Consider the following 18,842-nt stretch of genomic DNA (forward strand, 5'->3'; position numbering starts at 1 on the left):
CTTAAAATGAGCTCTCTCTCTCTCAGTATCTACAGTTTGAGGTGAGCACTTTACTTTTGGGGTGCTCTGCAGTGCTGATCTGAGTCTGGTTTTGCCCAAACTCAAATGTTATATCCTGGCTCAAGTCTTACTTGGATTAAGTCTGAGTGACTTCCAGGGCAAAGGGGAAATCTCTCCAGTGATATTCATGCAGGTGCTTTAGTTTTTCCAGACCTCCTTTGGTATGCTGGCACCAAGTTTTAAATAGAATAATTTATTATGGAGATGTGCCATCAGAAAAAAGTCCTGGGAAGTGTTGCTCTGGTGTGGTTTGGAGTGGATTTTTTTGGTTTTTTTGCTAGCATATAAGACATATTGTGTGTGTCATAGGTACAAAAGCATAAAAAATCAGATCTCTGTTTCACTGCACAGTTTATCTTTACAAATAGCAGAGCGTGCGAAGATCCTCCCCTGGAAAACCTTAGGGATTCTGTTATTACAAACAGCTACAAGGGAATTTACCTCACAGAAATCCCTACATTTATACTTTTGTCATTTACCAGTGTTTTTGCACGTAGACATTTCCCTTCCACGTGCAGTGTGTGATTTCCAGCTGCAGGAACTTTGAGGGAATGGTGATGATTTAAAACCAGGAATGAAAAACAGCACGAAGATATTCAGCCTGCATTTCAGAGGCAGGATCCTTTCTCTAAAAACAGTCAGATAAAAAAGAAACATTCAAGTTGACAACTCCCCTCCCAAGGATTTGGGCACCTTCTCTGAGTTTCTTTACAATGTCACTTACGGGCACTTTGCACCATTGAAGCTTTGTTTTGCCTTGTATTCTTGGGAAGTGGCACTTTCAGAGGCAGAAATCTGTCTTGAAGGACGAGGAACAATAGTTATCCTGCACACTGGATTTCATCCCTCCCACTTGTTTTGCTTGCTTTCGTTTGTTCTTTGTTTAATTCCCCGGCACGTCATTCCATTGCCCCGAACCATAGTAACTGGTGATAGGAGCCCGTTCCTGGCGGAGCGGGGCCGGCAGCGCGGGATCCCCGCTGGGTGAATGTGCTGCTCAGAATGCTCTTACTTGGAGTCCTCCTCTCACGCCCGAGGGCAGCTGCTCCGGGGGTTTATTCTTTCTTCCACCCCTTTGTGGGACGGGGGAGACGGGCATTAGCGCTGCAGCATCCCGATTCTCCTGTTTTTTCTCCTCTTCGCGCTGGAAGCGCGGAGCGGGCTCTGCCGTGCTCCCGGTTTCACTGACTCCCCATGGCGGTGCCGGACACTACCGATGGGCTCCTTTCATACATCATCGCCGGGTTGAAAAGCACACGAAAATGTTTTCCCCTTTCCGATATTGTGTGAGTAATGTTCCCATTGGAAAGTAATGGAGTGAAGTTGTCACTTGTCAGTGCAGTTATTAAGGAGGATGACTCTCAGCTCTTCTTTTTGTAATAAAATAAATCCGTCAAAATTGCTGCACCCTCGCGTTCTGTCGCAATAATGGGCTGCGATCTGAATAACTTCCTCAAATTCCCATAAAACTTCATCAAATCACGAAGGGAGCACTGTGACCTTACTCCTGTAGCAGTTCCAGCCTTGGAGAAAGCCAGGGTAAAGCAATTCAGGTTTTAGACATGGGTAAAATTCTCCTTATGCTAATTTTCCACTTTGTGTTCAGATAACTTTTTCCGGTCACTGGCTTTTCTTGCCGTTCCAACTTTCTAACTGTTTCCAAGCAGAAAAAAAATAATAACTTGAAGTCCACATGGTTAAACCTAGCATTACAGAATCATATTTCTAAATAATTGCTGACATTTTTAAGAACCACACAGATGTGAATTAAATGTATGCATGGGTATATTGAATGTTTTTAATGAGATGGCACCTTCGTTCCCCTTTGGAGCCACTGTTGGAAACTTCAAAAACATGTCCTCTGATGTTGTGGATCTTCAGACAGTGGAGCTGTAAGTCTTTAAACTCAAACGCATTTCAAACTAGTGGATGGTTAAAATTTATGGGTGGTGGATAGGAAATTTATTCAGATTTTAGGATGGTTGCGTACTTGCGTAGATCCAATTTTGAGCATATATTTACCTGCCAAATCATTTTTTAATTGCCCCAAAAGAAAAAATAAACCAAATAAAAGCATCCTCTGTGTGCATTTAATGGAGCACAAACTTTTCTTTCCGCTCTGCAGTCTCGGAAAGGGAGTGACCCAGACAAAGAGAAGAAGGTCCTGGAGAGCAGAACAGACAGCATTGGAAGCGGCCGTGCAATCCCAATTAAACAGGTAATGCCGAAATAGTTGTATTTTTTTTTTTTCTCCCCTGCTTTCCATAGTTGGGAGACACACCTCGGGTCCGGGCACGGCGGTGCCGGGGCCGTGCCGAGCGGCGTTTGATGTGCGCCGGTGATGAATGTGGAAGTCACTCACTTGACATCAATTAGGAGAGGTTCCTATGTGTATTAAAATAGGATCATTAGAATAAGAAGAGGGAAAATGTGACAACAGGCCTAATGAAGTGCAGTCTGCCGGCCTGCATATGGAGCGGGTTTCTAGGCTGTGCTGGCTTCAAAGCTGCCTTTGTAGAGGAGGCTTTGATTGGGCCGAGTGCTGCCAGGCACAGGGTAAATCAGATCGCTCGACAAGAGCCCCTTGTGATCGCAGGAATAGCCTGATGTGGCCCTAATTTGCTACCACAGACGGACATCTGAACACAGTTTCAGGCTGCTCCGTAACAACGAGGCAATTAGTTGTGATAATCATGGCCGGTGTGTCAGCTGCGCGCTCTTGTTTGTAATTTGCTAATGAAGGAATTGTAACTTTGATTAGGTTCAGTTTCATTTAGACCTTATTATATAAGAGAACGTTTACAGCTGTAATGTGTGGCCTTAATTAAACTTTCTCATTACACAACAGGACTTGAAGCCGAGGATTTGTTTTGGTGTGTTTTTACTAGCCTAGATGCACTTTCATTAGCCTGGAAACTCGATCCTAAATTATAGCTGGGAACACTCTCTTGAAAGGCAAAAGCAACGCCAGCGTTGGATGGGAAGTATTTGGGGAATGAGATGATTTACTTTCCCAAATGAAATGGCACTGAATCCATGTGGTTGAGATCTCAGTGTTCCCATGGAATGCTTCTCACACAGTTTCTGTGTTAGTGTTTGCAAGTGTTTACTCATGTGTGAGAGAGATGTGCCTTGCTAGAGATAAGCTCCCTTTTTTCCCACTTGTTTTCTTCCCTCACATTTCTTTCCAGTTGTTTTGGTGCCTTTCCTACCCTCCAGAGGCTCACTTGCCTTTCCTAATTTTCTGTCAGTCCATGCCTTATCCTGCCAGGTAGCCCTGCATGTCCTGTGTGCAGCTGGGTTTACATGTTTTGGGGTGTGTCGCGTTTTTCCTCTATTTCTGGGTGTGAGGAGAAGTTGATTTTGTACCTTTAACTATTAGCTGTGATTTTTCTTCCTAAAGTCATTCTAAAAGACCTTTTGGGACCATCAGGCAGCAAAAATGCTGTCGTGTGTGAATCTCTAGTAGGCAAATTTTAATCAAGCACGCTGCAATCCAGAAGAGCAGTTTGAAAGCAGAGGAGCTCAGTATTTGGCTCTGCATTCAGGGGAGGAGATTCCAGGCATTTAAAGCAAGCTAGAATTTTATTTTCCTCCAGCTTTTGTACAGTACAGGATGGGTAGACCGGCTGCAATCCTTTTGGGTAATGCTGATTAAACAAAAGTGCAGCTGAGAATGTAAAACTGAGGAATAGATGTGCCAATATTTATTTCAGGCATACGTACTGTTCTTCCCTAAAATGCTGTTGTATGGAATCAGTTTGATTAAAAATACACTCATAGGAAGAATACTGTAAGATAAACATTCTAAGTGTGATTGTGCCAGAGTGTGTTGTAAAGAAATATCTCTTACAATATCTGGAATTCCTGTATGGAAAAATTCTCCTTGTAGCCCTGCTCGTGTACCAGATATGACCAATCTTTTGGGAACGTGGCCTTCTTGTTACTAATCCCAATTATGGTAATTTCATTTTACCATGTACAAGCCATTACCTACAAATCCTTGATGTGCATCCTCAGCAGATCCATCCTGTTCTTTGGTCTTTGGGGATGGGAGGTTTTGCAGTGCTGTAGGGTGGCTGCTCCCAGTGGGGTTTCCCATCACACTTGAGGAGGGATTTTGGAGATCTGGTCAGTAGAGGTGTCTCCAGGTTCAGTTGCTGATACAGCCACATTCTCAGGGGGCTCAACAGGTGCCATGTCCTTGGAGCTGTCTCTGAGGAAGCAGAAATTCCTGCAAGGAATGTTGGTGTCTTTTATTTCGTGTCTTAACTGGGAATAAGACAGAGGGATGTGGAAGGGAACTTCTCAACCTGAAAATCTTCATGCTGTTGTTCTTCTTAAGATGAGAAACCCCTTTCATCATGATGTTTTCTGTGGCAAATGGAGTCCCAGCCTCAATGATGTTGGAAAAGCCCTGCAAGATCACCAAGTCCAGTGTTTAAACAAGCAGTGCCAAGGCCACCACTGACCCATGTCCCCAGGCACCACATCCTCAGGGATTTTAAATTCCTCCAGGGATGGGGACTCCACCGCTGCCCTGGGCAGCTTTACCAGTGCCTGACCACTTGTTCTGTGAATAAATTTTTCCTAATATCCAGCCTGAGCCTTCCCTGGTGCAACTTGAGGCCGTTTCTTCTTGTCCTGTCTCTTGTTGCTTGGGATACTTGGGAATAGAGAGAGGAATCTTGTTTCAGGCTGCAGCAATCCCAGGATTGCTGTGGGAGAATAAAACTAAACAATAACAACAAAGCTCCACCAAAAAAATAAACCAAACAACACCCCACAAACTAATGATAAAACCTCTAGCCAAAACAAGTTCATTGAAGGCTGAAAATGTTCTGGTTTTGAGGAGAAAATGGAACCTCTCCCAGCACTATGAAAGAGTTGCTGATCTTTCTGGGACCCAGGTATGGACCTGCTCAGCTGCCAGTGGGTTTTGGTCAAAACAAGCCAAGAGTTTCAACCTGCTCCTGCATTCCTGTTCTTGGTGCCTGAATCCCTGTGAGTTTAAGGGAAATCCCTGAGAGTTTGGATGGTGCCCTGAGCAGCCTGGTCTAGGGGAAGGTGTCCCTGACCATGCCTGGGTGGTGGAATGAGATGGACCATGAGGTCCATTCTAGCCTAAACCATTTCAGGATCCCACAAACAAGGTAAAATTGTGAGTAGTCTGTTTCCTTCCAAGGAAGCACCTCATTCCTTCAGGGCTTTTTCCTGAACTCAGAGCAGCCTAGTCAAAAAGAATTCATGTTCTTACTCTCTGTGTCCTTTCTACATTTTTCACTACAGTGCTAAATTTGATTTTATTGGGCTAAGCCATATAAAACTGTCCTGATGGCCCTTCCTGCTCCCAGCAGAAACCAAAAATGTAGGCAGTGAAAAGCAGGCTTGTTTTTAAAGGGTGCCTGCTCACTCCTGCCAAACTAGTCTTAAGGTGTGTGAAATTTTGGGAAGGCAGATTTCCTAGGGAGGTATCAATACCTTGTGCATGCACAGCCAAATCAGCATGTCTTAAACCCTGGACTTCTGGAAGCTGCTGAGAACTGGGAATGTCAAATTTTTTTTTTTTTTCATTTTACAAAATTTCACTTGTGTGCTGTTTAAAAATCCTATGCAAATCAGAGTCAGGAAAAGTCTTGGGCAATATTGGCTTAAAGTCAAAATCTTAGGAAGTTCTCTACTTCTGAGAAAGAGATGCTTAAACTAAGAATATTTAAGCTATTTTCCATAGCATTGCTAATAATACTCATAAAGTGAGTGGCTTGCTCTGGTTGGTGAATATTCCCTCCAAACCCATTTATTCTGGAACAGAAATCTTGTTCCTGGTAGCCTGAGTGAATATTTTGAAGAATATTTTGAAGCACACATTTGACTGCACAGTTATGGGGATTTGACTTTCTAGGATGGGAGGTTTTGTAGTGTTTTGGGAAAATCACTTTGGTTTTTGTGGGTTTGGGAAATCTTTATCAGTAGGGCATATTCAAATTTAAAAAAAAAAAAACTGCTCAAAACAAGAAAAATAAAAGCAAGAAGCTCAACTCAGCGGTGAGGGGGCTTGTCATGTATTAATTTTTCATTGCTGTGGAGAATTGTACATACATAATCACTTGATTGCAGTGGGAGTTAGCGAGCTCCTATGGTGTCATTTGCATAAATCTTGTTAAGTCAATGGCAGTTAATGAAGTACAAATGAGCCTGGAGAAGGTGACATGCAAATCGTGGGTGGCAGATGGGAGGTCTGTTTTTGGGATGGCAGCTGTGTGCTCTCTCTTTTTTTTTTTTTTTTAATTTTTATTATTTTTTTCCAATGTCCTGCCCCCATCCCCCCCAGACTGGAGTGTAAATAAATACATAAGAGCTGGCCTTGACTTTCTGTACCCAGCCCTTCTTCTCTTTGCCCTTTGCACTTCATCACAGATGCTCACATCATGATATACTCCATCTATATAACCTTGACTGTTTTTTTACCAAAAACTGGCCAAAATTGGTGTTTGACACGTTGCCTCCACCCTTGGCTTACCCTGGGAGCTGTTGCACCTCTCATGCCCCCAAATTGCTGCATCATTTAGGGATGGCAAACTCAAAGCATGGATTAGAAATAAATGTTCTAACAGTTAGTGCTGTATTGATGACACAGTGAAAAATTTGCCATCCATGACTTGCAAAGGTGAACTTCAGAATCCATTCCCTTCCCTCAGTTTGCAAATGGCTGGATTAATGGAGAAAGTGGAATATCTTATTCAGGCTTTACTTTTAGGTGATATTTCAAATGACCTTCTTTGCCTGCCAGCTTGGCATATTTAACTACATTAAAGTAATCTTAATGAAATTAGGTATTTTGTCTTTTTTTTTTTTTTTTTTTTTTTTCCCTTTCCTTTACTCTGACCTAAAACTGGCAATTTTTTTTATGTCAAGGTATGTGGGTGGCATTACTGATGTGCTGTTCATGAAGAGGAGTTTGGTTCCTGGATGCACAAGTTGCAGTTTTTCCTTAAGAAGGGCATAAACAAACCTGGCACTTCCCAACATACATCTGAATTTTATTAAAAACCATTAAACTCAGCAAAGGTAACTTTGAAGATGCTCTCATCAAATGTCAAACTTGGCATAAAAAAACCTGTCACTTCTCCTCAGTTCCCTACAGACATAGGTCAATGTTGCCTGTTTCAGTAGTGATTTTCTGCTTCCTCTGCTTCACCAGTGATTTCCAACTTCCTAATCTCCTTTTTGTTAATTTTTAACCCTAGTTGTGATGTTTTAAGCACCATTTACACAAATCTTGCATGGAATAGCACACAACACTCAGTTATCTTATCTTGGTCTTTCCACTGAAGCAGTGAGATCATCCTACCTGAAACCCTTCTCTCTTCTGTCTGTCCAGCTGCTGGAGCATTTCAGCAGGCAGGGCAGTGTCTCTGAAATAGTTCTGAAAAGGGATCATCTGCCACATCTGCTCAGTCAGAGTGATGTCCTTAGTCATCCTCACTCCCACCAGAGCACTGCAGTGCTCCAGGCAAGTGTCACATCCGAGACTCGCCGTCCTCACGAGCACTAAATGCTCTTTGCAGCAGCTTTCCTGGCTGCAAATGTTTGCTTGGAGTCTACCAGAAGAGAGAATAAATAAGCAGTGATCTTAGCAGATCTTTCTGCTTAATTCATCTGACTTGACAGGGTGAAAAAAACCATCTAGAGGAGCATGACAGATGATGCTACAGCCAGTAGTGCCAGGGCTTATCTGATGGCCTCTCTCTTCTGTTTGGGTTCAACATCAGGTTGTGTTTTGAAATAAAAGTAACTGATGCAGGTAAGGGCCAAAAGCATTTCAGAATGAGGATGGCAGCAAACCTGTGGAGGGCACACAGGCCCCAGGATTTACTTCCCTTCCCTACAGCTGTGTGTTTCTGCACTGAACCCCATTTCACTGACACACAGACCTAGCCCCCTGTACTGCTGCTTCTGCTCCAAAACAGAGAATCCCAGAATGGTTTGAATTGGGAAGACCTTAAAGCCCATCCAGTACCACCCCCTGCTGTGGGCATGGGCACCTTCTATTGTCCCAGGCTGCTCCAAGCACTGTCCAACCTGGCCTTGGACACTCCCAGGGATCCAGGGGCAGCCACAGCTTCTTTGGGCATCCTGTGCCAGAGCCTCACTGCCCTCACAGGGGACAATATGTTCCCAATATCCCATCCAACACTGCCCTCTTTGAATCCACTCCCCCTTGTCCTGGCACTTCAGGCCCTTGTGCAAAGTCTCTCTCCATCTTTCTCTGAGGCTCCCCTCAGGTTCTGGGAGGAACATTCTCCAAAACTCCTCCTGCTTTGTATTTTTCCTTCCTGATGCTCAGGTAGGTTTGTAGACTCCTGTTTGCAAGCCAGCATTGGGTGTCTCCAAAGAGCAGCTTTGCCAAAGTCAGAAGTGACGTGATTTACAAGGAACTGGCAGATGACATGGTTTGATTTATTTATCTCCAGCATGAGGTGTAATTTCCTCTGTCACACGTCTGTCTAATCACAGTAATCAGTCTCCAGATCAGCTTGTACAAACACCAGGGTATGGTTTTGAGCCAAATACTCTTAGTGCTGAAATCTATGTAATTCCTCTGCAATTGTTTATAATCAGAACATACACATTTTGCTGGCTTTTGTTTTTTTAATTAGCTGATTACCAGTTATAAAATGTTTTGTACTCACTGTGGTTCTGTAAATTGTTAACTGGTCGCTACCAGTATAATTAAATATTTCAGAGCACTTGGCTATGGTTGCATTGAACTGTGAAGAAATAATGTTATATAGCCAATCAAAAAGAGATACTTGTAAACTCATTTAAAGCGTCAGAGTGTGTTAGGACTATCATGGTGATGCTTATTGCAGGAGAAATTAAAGATACAGTTTTGTGCTAAGAGGCAATACAGAAATTAGTTCCTGAATTAGTTGTTAATTGATTTGGTAATTCCCTGGGGTCTGCATGCTCTTTTTTCCTTTTTCGTTGTTGCATTCAGTTAACAGTGACTATTCCCAGTGCACTTGAAATATTTTTTCCAATTAGATCAAATGTGCCCTTACATCAGAAGAATGGCTTCAGCTCCATGTACCTGCCTGGAATAATGTTTAATTTGACTGTGAAAGCCAGGCTTGTGGGTTTTTCCAGTTGATGAGTTTCAGATATCATCCCAAGAAAAGCTGTAGTCTTTAGAATTTAGAAAAAAAAATAGCAGTAAAAAGCTCTCTTGGACATCTGGAGCTGGGAGCTCTGGGTGTTAAACCCTTCCCTTGCCCAAGGGTCTGGTTTCTAGTCCAGGGGTATGGCCCCTTCTGCCCCTTGGCCACAGCAGGCACACCTGGGCATGAGCCTCAGCCTCTCTGATTGGGACAATTTCTCTTTTTCCTCATGCATCCATCTGTTTGTCCCACTGGATCCTCCCATCTGCTTCTTCCTGCTTTCTGGAGTCTCCTGGTTTTCCTTCCTGGGATGTCTGAGGGTTGCAGGAAGGAGTTTGGGCCTTTGGCTTACAAGACTGAATATCTAATATGCTTCTTTTAATTAGTCTCCTAATTTTTCAGAGTCCCTAAAATATGAGTTTTCTGTTTTGCATCTTATAAAATGTTATTTTATCTCTAAATACATTAAATACCCAGGACTGTCATGCAGTGATAGTCCCTAGCATTTTTAGATCAAGATGAACGCTCTACAGCTTTACTTAAGGATCCATAAATAAAATACTATCAATGAACTTTTCAGAGAAATTAGTTTTCCATCTCTTTTTTTTTGCTTCCCATGGCTGTGGCCTGGAGCTAAGGGTGTATTTAAATGTTTATTAGTGTTGATTTGGGCAGGGGGCACACAATGTCAAACATTTATTTGTGTTACCCAGCCTTCAAAGGGAGCAAAGGAGCAAACAGTGCCTTGTAAGGCAATGATAGAAAGTAGCCAAGATCACCAACTTTAAAACTAGAGGGAAATGTTATGTTTCCTAAATGCTTTATAAATTTGTTTCCTAAATGTTTTATATGTTAATGCCTTGAGCAGTCACAGATTGCTTATGACAGCCAATAAGGACTGTTCAACTCCATCCTCCTTATTTATATTCATTTATTTTAAATCCTATTCAAATGTAATGCTCTTGATGTTTCATGGAAGAGACAGGGACAAACCTGTGGGTTTGAGTAGCAGCTGATGATTTCCTAGCTGACACGTAAGGTGTGATTGTGGCTCTTGCTCATCCTTAAGATTTGAGAGGAGACATTCCGGCTTTTGTTTGAAATAGAGTCTTGATCAGGTTAAGCATCCTCGGAGAGACTGTATAAGGAGAATGGAAGCAGGCAGGAGGAGAGTGCCAGGAGATTATCAGCCTCTGCAGAAGTAGTAGGGAAAGAGCTTCTCTTATCTAAAATACCAGTTTTTTTAAAGAAGAGGGGAAAGATCCCTACTGTATGAAAGGAGCAGGTGCTGCTCTTTGGCATAAATCAGTCAAGGATCTGTTTTCTTGTGTTCATAAGAGAAGGGAGAGAGTATTTGTATTTTTCTGAGGCTCTACCATGAACATCCTCCTGTGCCTGTTGCTGGATTTCAGCAGAGAATGGGCTTCCCCAAATTCCAGGATTTTGGATCCAGTACCAACAAATGAGTAAGGTGGGAGCCTACAGGAAGCAAACCAAGCAGTCTCTCTGTTGAGACTGTGGAGGATTTCAATCATTTGGGATGTTCTTATCCTCTTTTTTGTGCTGGATATTACAAATCCTGGAGTGTCCATAGGAGAGAACAGGAGGAAGAGGTGTCAGAGTGCTTTGGTGGAGAGGAGGAGGGAATGAGCAAAAGCAATGGAGGTGTAAAAGAGAACATCAATAAAAAGAGCCATAATACGACTTTAAAAAATTTATTGGAATTTTCCAGTGCTGAAATGGTGTAATATATCAGGGTGGCATGTCAGTGTGACATGCAGAGTGACAGCAGTGAGGGCACTGAGGGATCTTCACTGTTGCCCTAAGGGTCTGAGCTGGCCCCTGGCCAAAAGCCTGTGACTCGAGGTGGTGGTTCAACAGCAATGAACCACTAAAAAATGCTTTACAAAATGCAGTCTCTTTATTTGAGCCACCTTCATCTAGCCAGGTAATCAAAAAAACCCCACTAAACAATGGCATCAGTCAGTGCCTGAGTGCATGAGTTTGTAACCCCAGAATCAGAATCTCCTGAGCTGGAAGGGACCCACAGGGACCATAGATCCAAGCTCTGGCCCTGCAGAGACACCCCAACAAATCCCCCCTGTGCATCCCTGAGAGCATTGTTCAAACACTCCAGGAGCTCTGGCAGCCTTAGGCCATTCCCTGGGGAGCCTGGGCAGTGCCCAGCACCCTCTGGAGAACAAAGAACCTTTTCCTGATCTCCAACCTAAACCTCTTCTGAGCTCCCGAAACTCCCAACAATCCCTTATGTCAGCAGCAGCTCAGTGCTGGCATGGAGGGATATCTCCAAATTAGCCTTTACTTATTTTCAGTGGGTCTGGAGATCTGGAATCAGAATGGTTTGGGTTGGAAGGGGCCTTTAAGGACCACTTAGACCAAAACCCCAAATGAACAGGGTCAGCAGGGCCAGGTGCCCTCCAGCATGGTGGACTTGCTGAAGGAAGCAGTGGGAAAAGGCCTTTGTCCCGAGGAGGTGAATCCCTGCCCATCTGTGCTGGCTTTGGTGGCTGCAGCTCTTCCTCCCAGGGCATGAGGAATTAGTCCCAAGAAGTGACATCAGAAGATTAAGTGGGAAGCTTATGACAGGTAGCCAGTGAGGCTGCCTGGTAGACTTGGGTTGACACAATGATTATTAATATGTTGTAAAGATGTTTTGGGGATTCCACCATATTTGTATGGTTGCCAGCAAAACGTTGACAGTTGCATTGTGGTTAATAAATTCATTTAGATTTATAAGCATTGTTTACAGAACCTGTTCGCCTGCTGAAACTCTAACAGCATCTGTTCCTTCGTACTAATTAACTGCTAATTACGAATGAGCTTTGTGTGTTTGTCAGTATAACTGGCTCATGCATTTTGTAAGGAACATTAACAAATTGATTTACATAGTGGTAAAGCAATCAAAAGAGTAAACTGAACAGCACGCAGTTAAAGCCCTTTAGCCTAATTTTTTGAACAAAGCAAACTTTGGGCATTCTGAATATTTTCATCATTCTTTTGCTTCTGTTTAATTGTGTGGTAATTGTCTGTGAATCTGGATAGGGGTGTTGGCCCAGCATTCTTCATTTCCTGTTTTATTTTGTAGGTTTGTTTTTGTTGTTTTATTTTGAAGTGTTGGCACTTCAGTGTGTAACACATGAGAAAATATTTTTCCAGTGTATAGCTGACAATGGCAAATTAAAACCAATAAATGGCAAGAAAAAGGAATATTGCTTGAGGGATAACAGGGGGTGTTTGAAACATTGGTACTCTGACTGTAGCTGATTTGGATATTTGAAATATCTATGGAAGTCCTTGCACTTTGGTTTAAATGCTGTTTTCTCTAAACCTGCTTTTATTAAAAAGATTACAGTAATTATCAGCACATCTTTAGCACAGTCTCAGCAGCCAGGCCAGATGTTGGTACTTAAATATTTTGAATTTAAAGGGTTGGCACAGGTTTCCCAGAGAAGCTGTGGCTGCCCCATCCCTGGAAGTGTTCCAGGCCAGGTTGGACATTGGAGCAGCCTGGGATAGTGGAAGGTGTCCCTGCCCATGGCAGGGTGTGAGTTGTGTGGTCTTTAAGGTCCTTTCCAACCCAAACCACTCAAGGATTCTGTGATTAAAGTGCAATTCTTGCAAATAAAATCTCAGTTTATTCTGCATAAGTCAAAACAGGGAGAAAAATAATGTAAAGACTTGAGTGCTTTGTTTATTGTAAAGGACCCTTCAGGTGGTGCTAAATTGGGGATGAATGGCATGGTCAGATGACCTGGATATATTTCACTTACAAGCTGTAAAGCTTGAAATAAACTTTGTTACTACTGTTAGGGTGAAGACAAAAATAATGAAAACACACAATTTGGGATTTAGCTTTCCTGACCAGAAGCTATTCCAGTGAGGAACAGACAGTGGTTTTGTATAGACTAAAACCTGCCAGGAAAACTCAATTGCTTTTTTGATAGAATTTCCAACTAACTGCATGAAGCAAACACAGCAGATGTAAAATACTTTGATACATCCTCGCTACATCTTAATTGAGAGTTTATCCAAATGTATTTGGCTAAAAGCTGCCATGGGGTTTGGATCTGGTCTGTGGGGTGTAAACAAGCCCTAAAGCCAGACTGTGGTCTGGGCTGGCAGGAAGGGGACTAAACTGCTCAGCTCTGGGGACAGTGCCATGTGTCTGCTTGAAAAGTGTACCTCCATCCTTGTCTAAAAGAACCAGGAAAGCAAGGGCAGTGTGGGAGAGCAAACAGGAATAGAACCTGGCCTAAAACCCACCAACTCAAACTTCTGCTGCTTTAACTCAAATTTGGAACGTCTTTTGTTTTTATGAGCTTCTGGTACCCCACCAATACACTTCTCCAGTGACCCCTAGGGACAGGTTCCTGTGCCTGGAATCAGAGCCAGGGTCTGACATGAGGCCTCAAACACATTGTGGCTGCCCCTGGATCCCTGGAAGTGCCCCAGGCCAGGTTGGACACTGGGGCTTGGAGCCACCTGGGAGAGGGGAAGGTGTCCCTGCCGTGGCAGGAGTGGGACTGGATGGGCTTTAGGGTCCCTTCTAATCCAAACCAGTCTGGGATTCTGTGGTTTCAGGATTGATAATACAGGAGAAAGCTGCTGACCTCTGGGGGCTGTCAGACCACAGTTCTCTACCAGGAAAAATAAAAGCTTAGTGAATTTGGTTTTCTTTAAGAAAGAGGGTGTGGATCTTCTTTTAAAGAAGGGGAGAGGCTGCTGAGCAGTGAGATTATGTAGGTAGATCAGAGCTTTGAGTCCATTTCTTTCCCCTTTATAACTAATATGAGTCTTTGTCACAAAAGAAAAATACCAAGACGTACCATTTGCAAAAGGGTTTATAGTACAGTATATCACCCTATTATGAATGACAGCATTTAAATGGTTGGGTAGAGAAGTGCAGAACTGCTACAAATCAAGGAGCTAGATTAACATCTAATGCTCTCTTCTCTGTGGATATTTCGGGGAGGGGGAGAAATTAAGTCTTCAAGTGCAGGAAGTATTGGAAAGAAAAATCAACTAAAATTACCAAAGTGGTTGAATTGTTAAGAAATTCTGCCATCTGAAGTGAGGAATACATTGGAACAGAGGAGAATTGAAGAGCAGGGGTTGTTTAAGGTGGCAGGTATCATCACTTTAGGAGTCAAAATTGTACAGGCTGTTTCATGGCCAAATTAAAAACAAAACAAACTTTTTCTGTGGAGGGAGAGATGCACTGGAAATCCTTGACTAAAAGCTGAGCTTTGAGCAAATTTGGGTGAAAATTCTTCTTCAGGATGCAAACAGAGTAAATGCAGAGAGATGTATGGTTGGTGTGTGTCATGGTAAATAAATACTTGAGTCTGAGTCTGAAAATTTGGAATGATATGTGTATATTGACTTTTTGTGTGAGGCAGATCTCCTGAAGTACAGCTTTCCAGATTTCCTGTGTTGTGTCAGGCAGGCGAGTTGCAGAACCCCTACCTGCTGTGGCAGGAAGGATGTGCATCCATCCAGTGCTGAGGCATGCCCAGCGTTCTGAAAATTGGCATTTTGTGTTTGGTTAAGCTGATGTGAGACAAGGAACTACTTGGGAGCATTTTATGAATTTGTCCTTTGCACAGCAAATGTTGCTGTGAGTTCATGGCAATACTCTATTTGTAGTGGGAAATAATAGGTGCACAATCACTGTTGTTGGTGCTTTAATCTTGCAGCATAGTGATTGCTGTAATTCCTGATACAGTCACAGTTCCAATTAAGTGACACTTTTTAATGTTGATGTGGTGTTTTGTAGCAAGAGGTTTCTTACCTGCTTGTGCAGCACAAGGATTCCAAGCCCCTTATTTTCTGCAGCAGAGGAAGGCAAACAAACACAAGGGGCTTTGAAGGTAAGAGAAGTGGGATGGAAAAGAGAACCGGAGGAGCAGAGCTCAAATGGAAAGTTGTGCTGCTGTGAGAAGCAAAATGTGTATTAAACAGGTGAGAGGGAGGACAGAAAACATTGAATGAAGACTCTGAAGGAGATGGGAAGTGAGAATAAAAACCAGGTGATGCTCTCAGTAACACCAGGAATCTTGAGGGTCTCTGAGAAAGTGGCCCAGCAGTGTTGGTTCTGGACGTGCAGGTGTCTCCAAGCAGGAAACACCACAATTGATTCCTGGCTGGAAGTGACAGTTTGGTGGCCCTGGAGCTCCTTGTTGGTGCCTGGAGCTGGTTCCAGGATCACTCCTGGAGCTCTGGGTCTGTAGAGCTCAGGAGCACCCCTGGAGCTGATGTATTCCTGCTGTCAGAGAGCTGAGCTTCCCTCTGCTGGAAGCAAGGTATCAGTGTTGGCCCAGAGTAATTCTGTGGGTCTTAAAATGTTTGCCTGAAATATGACAGGAATTTGAAACCACAGAGAGCAACAAGGAGGAAATCAGGAGAGGCAGCACCTCTCTGACTGGATTGTGGAAGGCCTGAATTGGGCTGGGGATGACTTGAGAACAAATCAGCTCTCAGACACACTGAGAGAAGGGATTTGGTGAGCTAGATAATGATGGACAGAAGGTCCAGGGAGCAGTAAATCTTTCCTGTGTAATACATGTGAGTCCTTGGAGAACCTGGCTGCCGGGGAAGCCCCATTCCTGAACTCATGGCATGGATTGGAACTTGTAAAATCAGGTCTGGTTTAAGGTTTGCTCTTTCACCAAAAATGCTTTTTTGCATAGATAATTTCTCCTCCAGCCTCTCTGGATGGTGCTGGTGTCCTGGTCCCCAAGAGCTCTGGAGTGGCATTGGCAGTGGTGGCACAGGAGCTCTGCTGTTCTGCCACACTGCAGTGCTCAGGTGCTTGATTGGCTTCCCGTGGCTCTTGCTCTCTCCTTTTCCCAATCCCATGGAGACTGCTGAAGGATGGCTGAGGCTTGGAGCAGCACGGTCCAGTTGAGGGTGTTCACAAATTCTGCTGTGTGGTTCTTCTGTTGTTTTCTTTTAGTTATTCTTGGCAGGGTTTGTAGATTTATATTTGGAATTCTAAATGTAATTTTTCTTTTTTTGCAAGGTCAGTGAGCATCTTGCATTTTTCTGTTAAAAAGAGAAGTCAAACATAGAATCACAGAATGGTTATCTCATTCCACCCCCTGGAACACTTTCCACTAGAAGGATAAATTGCATGAGTTTTCTTCCCCCTGCCTTGTCTGTGGGATAGGAACTATTGTGTGCTAGGCTGGTCCAAGTGCACGTGGGCTCCTGCTCCCTCCTTCAGCAGAATATTCCAGCTGCAGTCTGTTCTCTTAAATCAGGGATTTTCAGTCTTGCAGGCATATATGAAACTTCACAAAACCTGTCAGAACACTTGGTGGTCCTGCCCCTCCATCCAGCTCAGTTGATGTTGAGCTTAAAGCTGTAAAAGGCTGGAAAGGTGACTTGAGGTATTGTCTCTAAGACACCTGTTGAAAACGCAAGCAGAAGCTTCATTTTTAAAGCCGTTTTGTGCTGTAGGACTGATCACAGATATGAAATATTTGCTAAAATAAGAAAATGATCAGCCCTTTTAATAACCGGGACTTTCTCTCTCTCTCTGCACCTTTTCCTTGGTGACACCTCATGCACCTTGACTCTGTCCCCTGGGGATGGAGACGCCGCTGTAGGAAAAACAATCCTTGGGTTCCGTGCAGAAAAGTGAGAGTGTTAATTTGAGGTGAAAGCTTTATTTCCATTTCTCTTTGGGTTTATTGTTTGCTTTCACCAGCCCCAGGGTTGTGGGGCTCTTTCTGCTGTCCAGGCACTCAGGTATCTGCCCTCCTTTGAGTGGGGATAAGCACTTTACCATTCTTTTCCTCAGCCTCTGTTTCCACATAACAAGATTTCCATATATAAGTGCAGAGAAAGGATTTGTTCCTTGTACAACTAGGGTTAAATAAAATTGTATAATAAAAATAATTTTTTAAAAAAAGAGGAGGGGTGAGACACCAACCTAGAGAGCAAATATCTCTCCTTTGCCCCAGCAATTTGTGTGTGTGTCTAACAGCCTGAGAGGCTTCAGGACTGTGTTGGGAAGAGTCCTTGGCTGTGGGAGCTTCTGGTCAGAGCTCAGAGGAGCATCCATCCTTCCCTCCTGGCAGGGAGAGGTGGCCTGGGTGCTGTGCAGGGAGAAGGCACCTCCTGTGCCCTGTGTCAGGGTTTGGAAGGACAGGAGTAGGAAATGGAAGTGGCTGGTTACACCTGCTTTCCGTTTCCTTTAATTATCTCCCCACTGTGTGTCTGTCCCTCATTAAGGGGGATTGTGTCTCGTGCTGCCTGGGAAGAGCTGGCCCCATTAAACCAGTTATAATAGCAACAAATTAATGCTCCCCTGCCCTTTTTCCTGGGCTGGGCAGAGGATAATACATCAGCACAGACTACTAGCACATACCACAGTTTAAATATTTTATCTATGCCTTTCTGTATGTATCCAACCAATTTTCTCCCAACTTCTTGGCAATGTTGGTTTTTTTAACATTGCTGCCAGAGAAACATGGCTTTCCTGGTTATTTAGATTTGAAGTTGGTTCCCTTTCAGCTGAAAGGGATCCCAGCAGTGGTGGCTCCAAGTAAAAATGACTTTGTTCTCTGCTATGTTAAATTGGCTGGTTAATTCTGGTGTTATTTACCCTGTAATTCATTAGTTTTACTCTACCATTGGCAGCTGACAGGCTGTAATTTCATGCCTTGCAATAAAAGATGTCTCATAATCTGCTTCATTTAGCAGCAAGAGAATTTAATGAAATTAACTGCAGTCCTAATTATGCCAGTGAATACTAAAGACTGCTATCAAGTTTCCTCAGAAAAGGACAAGGTCCACCTTATGAAGGATTTAGAATATAATTTCCTGGGAAAAGTTGCAAATGTCTCCTTCTATTGGCCAACAAGGGCCAATTACAAGTGCTGATACGACTTTAATGAACTAGTTTGTTCTGAGAATATCTCACAAGGAATAATAATTTTTTATTTTTGAGCAAGTTTTTAGAGGTTTCTCTCCTTAGAGCAGCTGATCTCTGAAAATTTGGTGTTTTGCTTCTGTTGTGAAACTTTCCTCCCTTGTCTTTTGTAGTGCCTTTTGCTAGGAAGTGTGGAGGGGGCAGCTCAGGTGTGGGGTGAGGGGAGTGGGGTTTGGATATCCTAACCCAGAGGACATCAGAAAATTTGGCCTCATGTGCTGTAATTCACTGGAAGTCCATATCTCAGTTACACAAACATCACAGTTTTGTGGGATGAGAGAATTTAGGAGGGAACACAGGAAGGCTGGACTGGATGGGGCTTGGAGCAGCCTGGTCTAGTGAGAAGTGGAACAAGAGGAGCTTTGAGGTCCTTTCCAACCCAGAACGTCATGAAAGCAGAAGAATTGATCTGAGGAACCTTCAAAGGCTGAGGCATCTCTCTGTCATCTTCTCTCCTTTTTTTTTTTTTTTTTTTTTTTTTTTTTTGTTGCATATTCCTGAGTCTGCACTGCAAAACTCTTTCTCTATTAGCTGGCAGCATTTCCTTGATTCCCATTCCAAAGTGTTGGTTGATGTATTTGCCAAATGTGCTCTGCCTGCCTCCTGAGCACCGCCACACTCCGACAACAATGATGTGAAATGTAACCGCCAGTTTATGGCTT

At 43.3% G+C, this 18,842-nt stretch overlaps 1 protein-coding gene across 9 annotated transcripts in view; it reads left to right on the plus strand.

Moving 5' to 3' along the window:
- Window positions 1–18,842, plus strand: part of AGAP1 (ArfGAP with GTPase domain, ankyrin repeat and PH domain 1) — a 289,598-nt gene that overhangs the window by 137,787 nt on the left and 132,969 nt on the right. For all 9 annotated transcript variants that reach the window (XM_079310686.1, XM_079310687.1, XM_079310688.1 and 6 more), the window contains one exon: window positions 2,186–2,278. In XM_079310686.1, the coding sequence (XP_079166812.1) occupies window positions 2,186–2,278 (93 nt within the window). The remainder of the gene's footprint in view (window positions 1–2,185; window positions 2,279–18,842) is intronic.

The sequence above is a fragment of the Erithacus rubecula genome (genome assembly GCF_903797595.1).
Source record: "Erithacus rubecula genome assembly, chromosome: 8".
Lineage (NCBI taxonomy): Eukaryota > Metazoa > Chordata > Aves > Passeriformes > Muscicapidae > Erithacus > Erithacus rubecula.